The sequence below is a fragment of the Bufo bufo genome, chromosome 1 (genome assembly GCF_905171765.1).
Source record: "Bufo bufo chromosome 1, aBufBuf1.1, whole genome shotgun sequence".
In the NCBI taxonomy this organism is placed as follows: Eukaryota; Metazoa; Chordata; class Amphibia; order Anura; family Bufonidae; genus Bufo; species Bufo bufo.
Genome location: NC_053389.1, coordinates 437,490,992 through 437,510,283, shown reverse-complemented (window position 1 = coordinate 437,510,283; position 19,292 = coordinate 437,490,992). Strand labels below are relative to the sequence as shown.

The 19,292-nt window shown below is 41.1% G+C and overlaps 1 protein-coding gene across 2 annotated transcripts in view; it reads right to left on the bottom strand.

Moving 5' to 3' along the window:
- The window catches only part of REEP2 (receptor accessory protein 2), a 28,034-nt gene that overhangs the window by 1,233 nt on the left and 7,509 nt on the right, over nucleotides 1-19,292 (bottom strand). Inside the window, exons 3-8 of one of the 2 annotated variants that reach the window (XR_005774189.1) lie at nucleotides 17,596-17,672; nucleotides 14,466-14,586; nucleotides 11,452-11,565; nucleotides 9,667-9,814; nucleotides 4,897-5,054; nucleotides 3,571-3,761 (exon numbers count right to left, since the gene is read on the bottom strand). Coding sequence is in view for 1 of the 2 variants with exons in the window: in XM_040407118.1 (XP_040263052.1) it covers nucleotides 3,687-3,761; nucleotides 4,897-5,054; nucleotides 9,667-9,814; nucleotides 11,452-11,565; nucleotides 14,466-14,586; nucleotides 17,596-17,672 (693 nt within the window). In the remaining variant the exon portion in view is untranslated. Of the gene's footprint in view, nucleotides 1-641; nucleotides 3,762-4,896; nucleotides 5,055-9,666; nucleotides 9,815-11,451; nucleotides 11,566-14,465; nucleotides 14,587-17,595; nucleotides 17,673-19,292 lie in introns of those variants that run through there. The other variant, XM_040407118.1, reaches the window with a different exon arrangement.

The following is a 19,292-nucleotide window of genomic DNA, read 5'->3' as shown; positions in this document are numbered from 1 at the left end:
GACACGAGTGATGCTGTGCCTGGCAAGACATAAAAAGCAGAGCCATGTTTTCTAATCCCAGACAACCCCTTAGGGTGCTTTAACACGTACAGGTATTAGACTAATTTCAGTCCAGTCACACCCAATCTAAATTGGTGCGTGTAAATGGCCAATTGATGTGACCGACATCTGACTCATCTGCCAAGAAACGGATCTGATTTACATCACATAGCGTAGAAAGGCTTTTTTTTAGGATGATCATAACAGACGATTCTATTCAAAGGGCCCTTTTACACCAGCCAAGGATCAGGTCAATTATATGTTCATATGAACGCTTGCTCCAGATTGGCCATGGTAAAGTTCCCACTGATCACTCAACATACGAGAAAATAGTTTGTTTGTTAGGGGATCACTTCTTACATGTGGTACCTAAGATCATCTTTTGCGTGCAGCACATTGCCCTGTGTAAATAGGAAATGTGCTGCTGACAATAGTCAAAGTGAATGGGGATGAACAATCTAAATAGCGACCATGTGAAAGGTACTTTAAAGGAGCACTGATTAACTTATTATTAGATAGCATCAAGTGCAAACATTCAAATCAGGCCAATTTCATTACAAGTAAGTTTGATCTGATTGATCATAGATCTGTGTGTGTAAACCCAGTGATACAGTAATCACTATCTGGAACTACGGGGGTTTGGCCACACAGTCCCCCATCACTATAGTCTTCTGACATGCCTAAATCTCTTCACAAAATGTAAACTAGAAAATCAAAATGCTACCAACTTTGCAAGTGCCACCTAAGTACCTACTCTTCAATTACAAATCATTATAAGAATTGGCCATCTGTTGCTGTTAATGTAAAATAACCATGGAAAATAGCTCACGCCAGACAAACCAAAGACACAATGGCTGGTATGAGCTATTTTGCATACTTTTTTCCCATGGGGCATTTTCTGAAAAATAAGTCTCCATATACTGCTGTGTCTATACAATGAGAAACAGTACCTCCCTAAAATGACTACTTTTTTATATTCCAAAACCCATCCAAAATAAAGTGTTCATAAAAATACTTCAAAATAAATGCACATGAAAATTATTTCATACAATCGAAAGTGCAAATCAAACTAAAAGTCATCACTGACCAAATGTCGCCATCCCTTTATCTCCCATATAGCGATTCCAGTTACTGATTCAAGTAAACATCAGGCCAGCAAACCTGTAGAGCTGGGAACCAGCAGCAGGCCTGGCACAGTATCTGCTCCAAGAAGCTTAACAATCAAGGGGCTTACTCATTTAAGACTACATGTGTGATTGCAAACTGTCTAAGAGAAGTGATCATGCTCAGCATCCCTGTGGTTGATTGTACAATGGACTAAACTAAAATATCCAGAAACAACTGAACTGCAAGTAAGCTGTACTGTCAGGGCTTATAACCACTGGCTACAGAATGGATTAAGGCTATTTATATATGTACTTATGGAATGAACCTGCTAAGTATCACACAACAGTGCTGTTCCCACCACTCCATCTTATTTTCTGGGCAGAGATGGGCGATCACTGGGCATTACCATTCTCCTTAAGGTAGCCATTGACCTTTATGGTATGATATAGGGTACAGACCTGGCCAATATATCCACTATGATGTCTCTTGCTGAAAACCATGAATGACTGGTGCACATGTATTCAATCTGTGCCAGTCATCTGCTCTCCAAGACTTCCTTATTTCAAATATTTGTCTTCTTCCCCACCTTGAAATCAGGACAATGCGTAGAGGACAACGCTTTCTCTACACTAAAGGTGACCATACACATTATCTAGAAGAAGGCTGATGGTTGAACAACTCTTGAATGAACAATTATCTGGAGATGGATCGTTTTGAAGCCATTAACACTGGTTACATTCGTTCAAACTGATCATAAATGATCAATGACACCAAGAGAAGGGCAAACTATATTGTCTGTCCATGAACGATCTTTCTTTAAACAAAAGATTTTTTTATGTAACTATCAGAAAAATCTTTCAAACATGACCAACTTCTTTTTAGATGGTGATGGTCTTTCATCGGTCTGCTAAAATGATCGCTCGTTCTGACATTTCACCCGATAAATAATCGCTTTGGTTGTCTGTTTGGGTCAACTTAACATTCATGTGCAGAAGTACCTTAAGAACAGGTATGCACATGCTTATAGTTGGTGACAATGAGCCCGTCTGAAACAATCTTCTTCTTAACGGGCTCAAAAGATCAACCCTTCTATTTCCCACTGTCCAATATCTGTGTTCTCCAGGATTAGCCAGCAGAATGTATGGCTCATAATTATCGTCCTTGTTCTATATCCGCACTCCATATTAAGGTTTATTTTTGCTTTTAGATATAATTACATAGCTTACTTGCGAATAGGCTGAACAGAAAGGCTACGGAAGCAGTGGCAATCTGTAATTTCTAACCACACATACCTATTAACTACCAGCTATTTTGAGAACAGCAGTGTTGATTATGCTTCACAAAGGCAATCTTGCTGTTGGCGGCAGCATTATGCGAAGAAATGTATAAAATGGAGAGGTGCTGGACATCTTATAGACAGTGTAAAGTGACTGTAAACACAAACTCATCTTCATGATTTGACCTAAAGCACATTGTCAAGGATCAGTGTGGTTCTCCGTGAATTCTGGATGAACCTCGTCTCTGAAGAATGAACATCTGCAACCTATGAACAGTACTGCCGCCAATAGGCCTGTTCCCAACCTGAAAATCATCTTACCTTAATATGTCTAATCTACAAATAGTAAAAATATTTACATGTATACTTCCATATTAAGTTCTGTCAACATTCATAGGTATCCATTCATCTGAAACCAAGGCATCTCGTAAATCTTCCACCAAACATGGCCGAGAGCTTTTGAGCTACATTCTTTTATGTTCTCACAGTTCATAACCTTGCATGGTAACACAGCCCTCCCTGTTAACTTACAATCTAACCAGCTAAAGGCCTGTGGTCATCACTGCTGCCAATTTTAACCATTTCATTTTCTGATCTCAATATCAAGTCTCTTCCATAATATCACATTCTGTAGTGCCTGCCATTCATGCAAGAAAATCCATTTCTGTCATTGGCTAAAATTCTGCATAAAAGCATTCCAGTTCATCGAAAACTAGTAAGTATTTCTGTGCATTGCTATACTGTATAAATGACCGCCGGCGTAATTCAGCCTCATCTATACTATATCCTGTGTATGAGCACACTAAAAGCTTTTAGGATAGGTAAGGTATACAGACAATATTGGCTGCCATTTCTAGATTAAAACAACAAAAATATATATAAATTCTTATTATTTGCACTATAGAGGCCACTGAAAACTATAAGTGTTAGCAGAATACGGAGCACCTATTGTAGTAGTCTGGTTGATAAAAGATCTGCAGCAGCGTCTTTATAGGATTCATTACTACAATTGTTATCACTGAGAACAGTACTGGATGTGGATCTCAGCACCATCTGAATATCACATATATCACACATTGTAGTGTGTCGGTCAAATACATAATTACTGTATACAATTTTAATAGACGTGTTTTCTCTCAAATACTGACCACCAGATGTGGAGTGATCCTAAAAGTAGTAGTTGTTGCTATTAAAGCACATGGTCCTCCAAAGATTTTTAAATCAGCAGCGTATAAGGTAAAATCTGGACAGAAAAGACATGTTTTCATGCTGTCTCTCCAGGCACAGTGGTTCCTGTAGGTTTCTTCTTGGGGCGCGCCTTTAAATTCTTGGTTTGTGGCTGTTTTAGAAATACAGATGTTGGACATATCAGATATCACTTCATTTCCACCAATATATGACACAACACCCCCAAAAAAAGACAAAACCTACCATAAAACATAGTAGTTCAGCTTCAATTTTTGTTGCACTAGATTGCATAAACCCTCCAATCTTTTTTCAAAGACTGCTTATCTCACTAGTATGTATAATAGGAAAATCATCCTAATCTTGAAGGACTTCAGACATGGCTTTTTAAGAACTTTTATATCTATGTCCTAGACTTAGGATAGGTCATCAATATCTTATTGGTGATGCCACTTCCAGCATAGTGAATGGGAGCAGAGCTGCAGTAACCAGCTCAGTCTACTACACACTGGACAGATCTGTGTAGTTCTGGCGCCTATTTTTGGCTGTGGAACTGCAGGGATGCAGGGGGTCTGATCCTCAGTATGAAAGTTTTGAAAAATCTCTTTAGGCCACCTGCCCCTGAATACGTGCTTTTTTTCCACGTGGATTCCAGTGTGGAACAACTGCAGCGTATTACAGAACCAGCAAAGTGCATACTTTGCAGATTTTTTCCGTGCAGAAATTGTCCTGCCATGCGGATTTCCAAATCCGCAGCAAATGAATGTTTGCAGTTTTAGCTGTGGATATCACCAGTTTCAATGGAAGAGAGATCTGCGACAAAACCCCATCAAATCCACACCAAAAACCCGCAATTAGACATTGCGGATTTTGGTGCGGATATGGTGCAGAAATGCACATAAACCTGCATGGAAATTTGTGCAGATCTTTGGTGCGTTCACCCACACCCGTGGGCAGGTGGCCTTAAGATGCCCATATACCTACAATAATGATCAGGAAGCCAACATCAGTGTTCCCTGATCTCTCATTAGAAACATGCAGACTTAGATTGGCACATTTTTACTGCCACAAGGAAACATGGCAGACATCTCTGATGCCAGCAATATTCCTATGGAACAAAATATTGGACTACTTCAAATCCAAGCAGACAGACTTCTGTCCCTTGTTGAGAGATGTGACGGGACTGTAACATAACATAATGCCTTTTCTTTTTGCAGGGGACAGATTAAAGATATAGACGATCTAGAACATACACGACAATGAATAATACCAAATATCACAACCCATACCTCAACTTTTGTAACTTTCTTCACAATTTTGACACTTGCTGTACGTTTTGGTGCTTTTTCCACAGCATCGTCATCTGAGGGTTCCGATTTTACATCTGTCTGGTCTCCATCTGACTTCATGGGTCGTTGTTCCTCAGCAGCTAAACAGTTGGATGAGGCTGCACACAAAAAGGAAAAGTCAGGTATGGTATACAGCTGGTATAAAACATCACTAACTTTGTAGATATAAATGACTCTGAGGTTGGAACTACATGGAACACATCTGCAGGGCCTTTAAGAAAACAAAAAAGAAATGACAGAACTAAATGGAAATCTTTGGTCTCTAAACCAGGTTTACAGACCATAAGTGACAGTCACAATGTGCTATACATGGCTAGGTGTTATGCTGTAGATAGCAAGAAAGGCTTCATCTAACTTACATCACTGCTCAGACTGTGACACCATTATTGTGTTGGACATATGGACAACTGTAAAGTGTCAAAACATAACTGTGTACTGGAAGTTTCAATGGAAAAAAATGAAAAAAGTCAATAAAGCAAGACAATTGTTTTCCCATAACAGAAATATCTGAATCTCTACTGCTACCGGAATTAAACAAAGCACAGTACCTAGGAGAGCCCTGCTATGGAGTGTTTCAATGGCGGTAATAAATTGGGGTAGGGTCCTCACTCTGGAGGATGCTTAGGTTTCTGAATTCTAAGGGTGGTCTTTCCATTCCAACCAGGTGAAGTACATATTGGCTGGTTCCATGGCAATAAAAGCTGTCAGTAGTAGACGTCCCATAAACTTTAACAAGTGCAAACTGGATTGTGGCTTAAGAGTGTCCACCACTACCATTAGCATAACAGTATGAGTCCAGAGCAGGTGATGCAACTGTATTTGGAAAAGGACCAATACAATGACCATATTGCTAGGTGTAACAAAAATCTGTCATTTTTCTTCCAATCTACCCTTCAAAGCTAGGGCCCAAGCATCTACCTTTCTTGGCCACCAGTATCCAGAAGTCCCACCAGTTGTTCTATGACAGAGCTAGATCTCCAAAGGAGCTGTAAATGCCACTAGTTCCCTGGGGAGACTGTTGCTATACACCAAACACAACTAGCCTATGCTTATTGAACACATTTACATCAGGGAACCAGGGTTTTTCGTTTACATTTTCATGGATATGAGCGGCACCCCCATCCATATCGCCACCACACAGGTATAGACGGACTTTAGATGTGGTTCATTTATATGCATTAGTCACTTTATTTCAATCAGACCCACATACAGATATCCGTGCGGTGGAACATAGCATGGATTATATATCCTGCAGTCTCATATAGTCATGCACATAGTATGTCTATTTGATACCAATATATGATTGTTGTAGTTTCATTGCCATAGTAATTGGGCGTCATAGATGCGGCAAATTTTGGATATTCTCACTATATATACTGTTTGTATAAGTGTCATGTACACTTTTTAAATAAATTTCAATAAAAATATATTTTATTCAAGGAATCACATATACTCTTTTGGTTGTTGCTGAATTGAATTGTTGAGTATTCCGGTCACGTTAGATCCGTCTAACTGTAGACCCTGTTGTGTAATAAATAGGTTCTCCAGAATAAAAAATTTGATGACCTACATCTAGGATAGGTCATCAATATCAAATCGTCGAGGCTCCGGCACTCCACACGCCCACGATCATCTGTTTGTGAATAGTTCTGGCACTGGAACTACACAGCTCTGTCCATGGTGTAGTGGACGGAGCTGGTAACTGCAGCGCTGCACCCATTCACTTCAATAGGGGCAGAAATACAGTAACCAGCTGTTTCCATGACAGAATGGACGGATTATTGTAGTTTCGCAGCTACTGCCAAACAGTTGATCGGCAGGGGTGCGGTGTGTCAGATCCCTGCAGATCTGATAACGAAAATGATTAAATGTTGGAGAACCCCTTTAATGTCTTTTATTATTTAAGAATACCTTTAATTATTTAGCATTAGTTTCATATTCAGTCAGAATAAATCATGCAGATTAACAAGTGAAATGCATGCTCTATGTTGTACACTTACACCAAATCCATGGAAGCAGAGAAGACAAAGAAAAAGACTAGTGTTGTATCTGCTTGATAAATATGTCCATACACTATAACTAGTAAATGGTATAGAACTATGAGAAAACATTCCACCCACAGTCATACATATGACATTATTAAAATGTATGTAGAACCCAAAAAAACACCAATGTCCCTTGTAATCAGCTTCAGAACAAGCCATACAGAGAGGACAGAATTCATTAGCCATCTCCTACCAGAACAAATGGGTTGTATACTTGGGCACTGCGAATGCAGCAATTCCCATGATTTCTCTACAATCAAAATTATTCCCATTTCAAGCTGGATGGATTATCCTTTGAAAACTCTACATTGAGCGCAAGACTATTCCAAATATCAGCAGGACAGCAGTCTGGCAATTGACCGCTTTAGAAGCTCAACCCACAAAATCAATAGTCAGTGTCCTGCAAAGGGCAGATATATAGAATGTTGTATCCAGTTGTTATTTTTGCAACTTTTTTGTTATATACAGGTGAAACTCAAAAAATTAGAATATCGTGCAAAAGTCTATTTATTTCAGTAATGCAACTTAAAATTAGAATTTAGTGAAAAGGCTCAATATTCTAGGCCCAAAGTGTCACACTCTAGTCAGCTAATTAGTCCATACCTCCTGAGCAAAGGGGACCTCAAAATTGTGACTTTGGGGCTTCATAAGCTGTAAGTCATAATCATCCAAATTATAACAAATAAAGGCTTGAAATATCTTGCTTTGCATGTAATGAGTCTATCTCATATGTTAGTTTCACCTTTTAAGTTGCATTACTGAAATAAATGAACTTTGCACGATATTCTCATTTTTCGAGTTTCACCTGTAGACTGTTAGAAAGTTCTTTCTTTGACCTATACTGAAATATGGAATACATGAAGACTAATTCTTGTAATATATGCGCACGATGTGATGAGACGCCTGTATGCACACATATATCTATTTATATACATTTAAGCAAACCACCATCAAGGACCCAGAGAAATTGCACTGGTTTTTCCCAGCAAAATAATAAGGCGTCATGCATATCTTTAAGCCGAAAGGGGTTTCCAAGTGTTTTATACTGATGACCTATCCTCAGGTTAGGTCATCAGTATGTGATGAGGTCTGACTCCCAGCACCCCACTGATCAGCTACGGAACTCACCTCACAGCTGGGTATCACTGCTCAGCCCCATTCACTTGAATAGGATTGAGCTGCGCCTAGGCCATGTGACTGATATACAGTGATGTCACTGGCCTAGGAAGAGGCCGTGGTTCTCACCTCTTCAAAGATCTGATCTGCAGGGGGTACTGGGAGTCAGACTCCCACCGATCACATACTGATGTCATCAGTATAAAACGATCAGAAAACATCTTTAAGAAGAAGACAATATTTGAATGCATCATCTTGCCACAAGCTTTTGGATCTGTTCAGTCAGCAGATTTCTGCCAATTAAAATCAGTTCCATGCATCTGAATAAGGTAGTTTCTGCAGCAAGTGCATGGATTTCTGCAAGGCCTGTCCAGATAATAGTCTGCAAATAAACAAAAATTGCCCAAAAGGGAGAAAATTGATGAAAATATCTCCCCAGCTATCACAATTAATTCAACTTGAAAAGAGTGGAGGTAGTAAACTATTAAAACATAACGTTTATTAGATACTGAGATGAGAAAGTACAAACAAAAAATATAGTGCTAAGTGTGGGCACACCACCAACCGTGCAACAGACATTGCCAACAAAAAACAAGCAGAGGGCAGGCCATACGCTGTCCTCCATCCGACAGAAGACCACATTTGGAGCCACTGGTGGGAATATTTTTGGGAGCCATAAGCCCCAATTAACCCCTCTTGGTCTCTATATATTTTATTTATAGGTCCATTCAGTTTAATACTTCCACATTAGGTACCATCCTTCTTATATACTTGTAATTGTGGTTGGCCCTCTAAGTATATACCAGCTGTTGGTAGCCAACCCTTTCTCAGCCCTTAATCCCCTGATGAGTCTAGGGCTAATAATACTACAGATGAAACGCGTAGGTATTTTATCTGCTTTTAGGGGTCCTTTACTTACTACCATCTTTAGGCAGGGACGTCCAGGGCCTCTAATATTTTAGGGAGAGGTTCTAGACGGGGCCGTCCTTGTCGGGGCTTCAGGGACTTCTAGGCCTGACAGGGCAATCCAGGGACAGTGATTCTTATTAGGACCCGGCCCTTGTTGAAAGATTGACTACAGGAACTTCAAGACGGTATCCAGTTGACTCCCATTTACCTGTAAGACCGTTCCTTATATATTGTGGAATTTATACCTGATTGGGAAGTTGTGTAATTTTGCCCTGTGGTTGGTACTGTTAACTCTGGGTACCCATGGCAATATTGCTTGTTTTTTGTTGGCAATGTCTGTTGCACGGTTGGTGGTGTGCACACACTTAGCACTATATTTTTTGTTTGTACTTTCTTATCTCAGCATCTAATAAACGTTATGTTTTAATAGTTAACTACCTCCAGTCTTTTCAAGGAATAGTCTGCAGCAAATCTGTCATGTATGATCATACTCACATAAGGCAAAAAGTAGAAAAACTTGATGACCTACAGCGGTCTACTTATTATACAAAATATAATACGGATCATTTCATATTTGTATAACTACTTCAGCACTTTCCACTATTGTACATTAATTTTACTTAACCCATTAAGTTTCTACCTTGATCCACAACGGTCTCCACTAGTCCGCTGGAGGCACTGCGTAGCCGAGGCTCTGGACTCTGCAAGTGCACAGCATCATCCTCTTGTATCAAAGTTAAATCCTGCATGCTGAAACTCCGCAACTTCTCTGACAATACCCCTTGACCCTGAGAAATAAACATGTTCTAAAACATACAGGTCCAACCAGTCATCTTCCATGGCCAACCATTTCATAAAGGTAAACCATATAGCTATGAGGGTTATGTATTACTGATGTCTCAAAATGTAAGAATTAGCACAAAGATTTTCTTATGGTCATCAAAATACAATCTATGTATGAAAAGTGTGATTAAGCAGTTCAAGACCGGGCCGTTTACCTTCCTTCCTGACTAGGTGCATTTGCTTTGTTTTTTTGGCACATGCATATTTGGGAGCCGTAACATTTTTCGTTTGGTTATGTAAATAATTTTTGAACCTTGTATTCATGAATCATGGGGCTCTAGTTTTATTTTTTATACCTGTGAAAATGCTAAAAAAACCAGTTTTCCACATTTTTCATCTTCATTTTACTATCAGGAAGTACAACTAAAATACTTTTTTTTTATTTATTTTTTAATTTAACACAATGGATCCTTTATTTTGAGCATCAGTCTGCACTTAAAATAACTGATCTGTCTTTTTTTAGCATCAGTTATAATCAGTTTGCATCAGTTTGTGTCAGTTCCGTCAGAGAGGACTTTTTCTCCTGTCAAAAATAACTGATCTCTGACAGAACGGCAAGAATATGATGCAAACTGATGCTCAACTTAATGGATCTGTTTTTTGTTTCCTGTGCTTCTGATGGATCAGACGAACTGAAAGCTACTTTTACATCTGGTGGCATTGCGATTCAGCCACCAGCTCCACAGCTTGAAGTGGTTTCTGCCTGGCCAATTCTCAGCATTTTTCCGTTGTGCCCCATTTTAGTTAATCGGACTGTCAGGCATTCCAGCTGCATCCGACAGTGCCGGATCCGGAGAGTTCTGGAAGGGTGTTCTCTGCCGGAACAGCTGCCAAAACGGTGATGTGAACTAAGCCTAACTGGGGTAGACCAAGTAGTGCCAGTTAAAAGGGGAATACAGCCCCCAGATAGTTTGTACAAGGCTGTACAGCCTCACTGCAGAGCTTATCTGGTTCTGCTAAGACCCAGCAGCTCGTCCAGACACTTGGCCTCTGGGAATCACATGATCACTAGAACCGGAGCAGAAAGCAGTGGCATTGCCGCTTCCTAATCTGTAGCGTTGCCTTTTCGATAGGAAGCATGGAAGTCACTGATTCGATTAGCATGCAGCTGTCGTTGAATGCATAAGGTAATCATCTGGTGAACCATCATTTCGCTGACAAAGCCATACACATTTAGTCCATATCGGCCATTACAGTCATTCAAACTGATCATGTTCAATGACACCAGGTAGGGATGAGCGAATCGACTTCAGGTGAAGTACGAACCCGAGTTCGGAAAAAGTTTTTTTATAGTAGAAATCTAACACCAGGTAAGAGATAAATGATCTTTTTTTTAAACATTGTTAACTTTATTTTATGTAGATGATACCTATATATGGACTGTAAAGTTTTGCTTAAAGGTGAACAATGTTATTTCTCTAATCATATGGCATCATATTACTACAAATCTTACAAGTCACAAAGTAGAGAAGTTATCACTAGAATGCTGATAATGATGTTATCATGGAAAAGGCAAAGCAAAATAATTAAATTATTTAAAATAAGAGATGTGGCTTTTCGGTGGGACATCTCACTACTTTACCTTTGAAGCTGCAGTTACTGCTGCATTCGCAGCAAGATTTAAGCCTCTTTTGCCCACACGCATCATAGTTTCATAGCTCTTGTCTCTCGCCTGGGCAATGTACTCATCAATCTCCTGTAGGTCAAGAATATTAGACCTTTACAAGCAAATTTCAATATACTGAAAAACATGGTTAATTTTCAAGGCTCTGTACGGGTTTATTTGACATGTTACATGACGTCTTTATTCTCAATTGAATGAAAACGAACTTTACATATTAAAACGACAGCAGCCCCAGAATGATGGACTTGATGCCATTTTATGGTAATCAGTAAATTACTCCAAAAAAGGGAGGGGGCATATTGATGTCACTTCTATCACTAAAGGAGCCTCTGAAAGAGCAGCCCAAGCTCAGCATGACCATATAAATTCTATGTTTGCCCAGTTATTCAATGAGCACTATGTAATACCATATTCTCCCACTGCTGCTTTGATATATACTACCTAACACTACACCCACAGGGGGAATTTATCACGAGGGCAATATTTAATGTCAGTTTTGGTTAAGTCTGCATTGGAGTACTTTGTGCCAAATTTATCAAATGTAGCACATTATTTGGTGCATCTTTAAAGTGCAACCGTCACGATTTCATAAAAAAAAAAAAAAAAAGATTTTAGCATATGTTGCTGCAGCAGCATTATGCATAAAGCAATCTATAGTTTCTTCACATACCACTGTTTTCCTTGAGTTTTTCCCTTAGTTACGGCTGTTTAAACATTTACAATATGAGGACCTTCTCAAGATGGCTCCTCTGCCAGTTCTCTGAGGCCAAAACTGCTTTCCCTCACTTCCCATACTCACTTGCTGTAGCCAGCAGCTCCCTGCCAGCCAATCAGATTGGATTACTGAGAGACACGCCTCCTCACTCTGATGCCTAATGCAGGCATGCAGTGTGAAGGACCACCCCTCTGTCTTCCTGTCTTCTTAGCCAGAGACAGACAAGCCCTAGCAACTGTCTTTTAAGGCTCAATTCACACCTGAGCGTTCTGAAAGGAGCGCTCTGTATGCGCGATTGTACGGACGTTTACAAGCGCGCATACAGAGACAAGTGTGCACACAGTGTCGCGCGTTCCCGAAAGTCTATAGTACGGGAACGCGCGACAAGCGCCCAAAAAAACGCTCCTGTACTTGTGTGAGCGTCGGGCGTTTTACAGCGCGATCGTACGCGCTGTAAAACGCCCAGGTGAGAACCATTCCCATAGGGAAGCATTGGTTTCTCCTTGTTGAGCGTTTTACAGCGCGTAGGAACGCGCTGTAAAACGCTCAGGTGTGAATTGAGCCTAAGGGAGCAGTGGAAAGGGACAGGAGACATTAATGAAAGCTATTATTATAAGGTAATTACAGATCTTTTGACAATCATTGACAGACTAAGTCAGGTATACATGCCTAGCTCTAATAAACTAGCAAATAAAATAAAAAATGACAGTTACCCTTTAAACCTAAGGCTGGGTTCAGACCTGAGCGTATTTGATATGCGCGTTTAACGCGCGTTTTTGTCGCGCGTTTTTGTCGCGCGTTTTTTGCAATAGTAAACGCGCGTTTGACGCGCGTTTGTGTGATTGACTATAGTGTCCTATGGCCACAAACGCGCGTCAAAACGCCCCAAAGAAGCTCAAGAACTTGTTTGAGCGTAGGGCGTTTTTCAGCGCGTTCAAACGCGCTGTAAAACGCTCAAGTGAGAACCAGGGCCATAGGGAAGCATTGGTTTTCATGTGTTGAGCGTTTTACAGCGCGTTTGAACGCGCTGTAAAACGCTCAAGTGTGAACCCAGCCTTAGGCTCAGTTCACACCTGAGCGTTCTGAAAGGAGCGCTCTGTATGCGCGATTGTACGGGCGTTTACAAGCGCGCATACAGAGACAAGTGTACACACAGTGTCGCGCGTTCCCGAAAGTCTATGTACGGGAACGCGCGACAAGCGCCCAAAAAAACGCTCCTGTACTTGTGTGAGCGTCGGGCGTTTTACAGCGCGATCGTACGCGCTGTAAAACGCCCAGGTGAGAACCATTCCCATAGGGAAGCATTGGTTTCTCCTTGTTGAGCGTTTTACAGCGCGTAGGAACGCGCTGTAAAACGCTCAGGTGTGAACTGAGCCTAAGGCTAGTTTCAGATGAGCGTGTTCCATGTGAGAAACTCGCTGTGTATGTAAGCATGATTTCCTGTTCTGACCTCTGCTCCTCTGAAAGGATCGCATGGCAATATAATGATTTATAATGCTGTGTGTCTTTGCTACACCTGAATCTACTGAATTACTCAGACAGCATAAGAACAATTCTTTAGATTCCAGGGCAAGGACATACAGCAGTATAAATCATTATAATACCATACGATCCTGTCAGAGGAGCAGCAGTCAGAACGGGAAAGAACACCTACACACGCAGCTAGTTTCTCGCATTGAACTCGCTCATCTGTAACTAGCCTAAGATTTCAGTGACTCTTCCTGGGGCAGCACAGCACCTTTATATCTGCCTTGAACAGGATGCACATAAGATCCTTGCTTTTTGCCATTCTATGAGTCCCGGTGGGCTGATGTCAAGGGGGCTGCCAGCTGGGCACATAATAAGATGTCAGTGGTAATTAACTCTGTCAGGTACTCATGTACCCGGCCAGTGACATGGACTCCTGAATTCAACTATGGAGGAGGAGAAAAAATGGCCTCTATTGATAACCAACTCAGAGGGACAGCTTTTAGGGCAGTATATTGTGCGGCACTGTGGTATATGGTATTTTGTGCTACGGTATTGCTGACCCCCCAACTTTTGTTGCCCCATCCACTGTCAATTTAGACCCTCCTACAATATGGGGCCACTTTTAGGTGTTTTTTTTTTACAGGGCCACTTCAGGTTCCCAATCCACCCCTGGGTATGGTACTAGACAACCTAGTAGTTATCAAAGGCTCCCCTTGCCCTGTATATTTATATTGATATAAATTACATTTTGTAAAGTGTGACATAACTTTTGAGAAAGTATACATACCTTTTCTTTACTAGACAGAGTTGGGTGCACAAATTTCCTATACAACACACTTGAGCCTTTAGTGTAGGGTGAAAGGAGCCAAATCACAAATGCAATTTTCAGCTCAAAATAGAAAGGAAACCTAAAAAAGGGAAGCAATAAAGTTACCGCTGCATAAATATGTCTTTGTTAACTAGTTGCAGTTAGGCTCACACCTAATGGAAGAATGTGCTAAAAAATAACAATTACAGAAACGCATAATATGGAGGGAATAAATAGACAGTCCTCTTTCTGTGAAAGGACTAACAGCATTATCAGTAATTTTTCAAGCTCACATGATTCATTTTTGGGTTCACGGCTCTCATAACAATTTTTGCACATAGTAGGTATGATTGAGAATAAAGCCATTCAAAATCTATTTTAGTTGGTCTGAATGTTCTTCTTAGTCAGCTCTGATGGTGTGCAAATGGGCACCTTAAATCTTAAAGGGGTTCTCTGGAATTTTTATATAATTTATGGCTATCTTTGTAGAAAAAAGGGTCAGAACTGCACCACTCAATCCACAGTGTGTAGTGGACAGAGCTGGTTACTGCAGTATTCACTTCAATAGGAGCAGTGCTGCAGTAACTAGCCCTGGCTACTATACGGTGGACGAAGCTTTCATTTTCCAGTACCGGAGCTACTGCAGAACAGATGATCAGCGGATGTGCTGAGAGTCGGCCATTCTAATATTGAGAACCTACCCATGAATTTGTTCATTTAATAATTATAGTAGTTAAAGTGACTAGGTGACAATATTATTAAAGCTATTCAAATATGAACCAAGAGTCAGGAATTACCTGTTCTTCCAGCGCTGCTGCTCCATGCCAAGCTCTGTTTACTTGACTGCAGTGATCATATATCCCACACAACTGCTGCAGCCAATCACTGACCTCAGCAGTATATGACATGAGACAGCTGAGGTCAGTGAATGGCTGCGGTGGTCACATGGGGTATATGGGTACATCACTGCAGAGAGGTAGTATAGCTTCTGACTCTTGGCCCATTTCTGAATAACTCACACAACCCCTTTAACTGCTTCTTTAAACTGTAACATGTATTCCACCTGTGGATTTTCCTTTACACGGGTCTTGACTACTGGTATTTTTGCCAACAATGCTAGTTTTGCTTGACTTCCTCCCAACACAGTTCTCACACCCACAAAATCGTTGAAAAGACCTTTGTTCTAATGCTTACATTCACAACCAGTTTGTAATTTACCTATTTTCCATCCATATGTAGGATACTCTATAAGACTTGGATCACACCCTCTCTGCATACCCCAAGAAATCTCCTGGCATCTAACATGCCCATTGGCTTCAGTAGCCAAGAGTGTGTCTGTACTTTTAGCATGCATTTGACTGGTATATGCCGGTATGAAAAGTATTGAAAAGTGTAGTTGATCACACTTTTTAAATATACTTGTATGCACAAAAAAATGGCAGACAATGACAGACATACGCTACTGTACATGTATGTACTGTACATTCCATCACATTACTTGGTGTCATATATCACAGCATAATAAGGCATGGATATGACCTACTGGCCCAACAGGTGACATACACTACAAATGTGATAAAAGTCATAGAAACTACCTACGATCAGGAGAAATGGTGTGCTGTATAGCATGGTAACCACAACCCTTTTACATGTACCAACGGCTAAACCTGCTTGATACTTCAGCTGCAGACGTCTTTAGATGTTTACTTCTGGATGTCTGTTTTCCACCGCTTAATAAGAGCATCTCCAATGATCCATGAAGTGGTAACACCGCCCTGTGTGCATATCTTACCCTTGAGAATTCATTTTCCACCTGCTCTTGGAAAATCAGCCTGTTACAGTCATTTACGCAGTCAGAGATAGTACACTTTCCTATCGAGATATTGATTCGCCTGCTTCCTAAAACTCACTATAAAGGTGCGGACAGGCTGCAGATTTCAAAGCCAAAACCAGGAGTGATTCCAAAAAGAGGAGAAGTCATATCTGTTTTTTATACTTTCTCTATTTTTATGATCCACTCCTGGTTTTGGTTTCCAAAACGGCATCAGGAAACCGGACCGTGTGGCCGTAAGAGCGAGGTAAGCAGAGCCAGAAGAGTGGAAGGACAAAAGTTTACATTTATCAAAGAATTTGGAACTTTTTTTGTGTGCATTATATTCCACAATAGTGTCTGCTGAGCTACATATTTATTAATCATATGTGCCAGAATTGTCAGCCATATGCAAGATTGTACGTCAATTAGTAATAATGGAACGAAAAGAAAGTATCATTTACTGGGTGGCTGGGGTTTAGACATATTTATGAGTTGTAGATTGTAAGCCCTCGCAGGCAGGGCCCTCTCTCCTTCTGTACCAGTTTGTAACTCGTCTTGTTTATGCTTAGTGCAATTGTTTACTATGTATGTGCACCTCTTATCATATGTACAGCGCCATGGAATGGAAGGCGCTTTAATAAATAATAATGATAATATGTAACTTTTTTTTAAGGCACAAATGAGAAAAAATAAATCTATTCCACACAGACCCGAAGTAGAGAAAATGCTGTACTTTTAGCCAAGTTTCTAGCAGACAATGTCTGTTGTCAGGGTCAGACTGGTCCACCAAAGTACAAGATGATGCTCCAGGGAGGTTCTGACACCATAATGAGCCCAAAGATCCAGGAGAAGTTTTTTTTGGAGCCAATCACTTGCCACTGTCTATTTTTTTTATTCAAAACCTGATAAACATTACTGATGATATGGGGTTGGTTCTTAAGAGTAATCTCCTCTGGTGGGCCCATATAACCCCAGTCCGACACTGTGGGGGAGAGTCATCAGAACTGGTGTAAAGAAAAATTGGCTTAGTTGCCCATAGCAACCAATCAGATTCCACCTTTCATGGCTCCTTTGGAAAATGAAAGGTGGAATCTGATTGGTTGCTATGGGCAATTAAGACCGTTCTACTTTACACCAGTTCTGATGAATCTCCCCCAGTCTGTGTGTTGTGACGATTTATCAAAGGAGACAAATGCTGTCATAAATCTGTCACAACCCATGGCAATACATTCGACTAGTTTTAGCGATTGGCTAAAATGACACTACTTTTGATAAATATGGCTTTATGCTACTTACCAGGAGAGGATAATGTCAGTTAAAGTTTCCGCAGTGGAGAAAAAGGCAAACACGATCCAGTACATCATCCATTTTACCTGCAAGAAGCCATACATTATTCAGCAGCTTCCATGTAATGTTCTGGTGCCCGATTTGACAACACCCTAGGGCACCAGTAACTACAACAGGTTCTGTGGTGTTTCCGTCATGGGGCCCGCCATTTTACCGGACAAACCAATGCTGCATAGATGAGCTGGACTAGACAGTATTAAAGGGGTTATCCGCAGTGGTGAAAAAGGCAAACACGCTAGGGAGGCTCGTCCCTGTTGGGGCCTGCTATTGGCTGCCCCCCCGTCAGATGTGTTCATCTGCGGCAGTGCGGGCATCAGAAGCAAAGTGGTATGCAAATTGCGGATCCTTAAAACATTGATACTGGCCACGTGTGTTCCGCATTTTGAGGAACAGAACGTCCTGCCATCTATAGAACAGTCCTATCCTTGTCCGTAAAACTCAGTGTGCTGTCGGCATCTTTTGCAGCCCCACTGAAGTGATTGGGTCCACATCCGACTCATAAAAAATGCAGATTGGATGCGGACAAAAAACATGGGCGTGTGCATGAGCCCTTAGGCCCCTTTCACACGGGCGAGATTTCCGCGCGGGTGCAATGCGTGAGGTGAACGCATTTCACCCGCACTGAATCCGGACCCATTCATTTCTATGGGGCTGTGCACATTAGCGGTGGTAAAAGATCATTTGATGGACCATGTGATGAGCGCAGTGACATCATCAAAGGTCCTATTCCTTAAAGAAGAAGACAGAAGAGAAGCCGGGCTGCACGAACAAGTGGATTAAGGTGAGTTAAAAAAAATTATTATTTTTTTTAACCCCTCCAGCCCTATTGTACTAAGCATTCTGTATTAGGAATGCTATTATTTTCCCTTATAACCATGTTATAAGGGAAAATAATACAATCTACACAACCTTGAACCCAAACCTGAACTTCTGTGAAGAAGTTCGGGTCTGGGTACCACATTCAGTTTTTTATCACGCGCGTGCAAAACACATTGCACCCGCGCGATAAAAACTCAACGGAACGCAATCGCAGTCAAAACTGACTGCAATTGGGTACCTACTCGCGCGGGTTTGCCGCATTGTACCCGGGATGCCTCCGGAGCCAAAACGTGACGCCCGTGTGAAAGAGGCCTTAGTGTGACACCAGCCTAAGGGCTCATGCCCATGAACATAAGGGCTCTGTGCCCGTGCTGCCGACCGTTAATAGCAGTCCGCAATGCACGGGCTCTGTGCTGCGGATGCGGACCTGTTCTCGGAAGCACTTCGTAGTGTTTCCCTTGCCTCCGCTCCGCAAAAGATAAGACATGTCTTATCTTTGGCCATATCTTGTGGATTGCTGGACCCATTCAAGTCAATGTAGTGCACGCAGCCAGTGCCCACAGATTGCGGTCTGCAATACGGGCACTGAGCCCTTACATTCGTGGGCATTAACCCTAAGGCTGGGTTCATGCATAACTTTTTCTGCAGCATTTTCCCATTTTTTTTTTACCACCGTTATTTGTGGTATTTTTTAGTAAAAAGAAAAATGATGCCTCCAGATGTTAGCTGCGAACCCCAAAACACTAACTACAGAGTTTCTGTTTTTTCCATCCCTCACTCATAAAAACAACACAACATACATGAAAAAATATATATATCGCTGACGC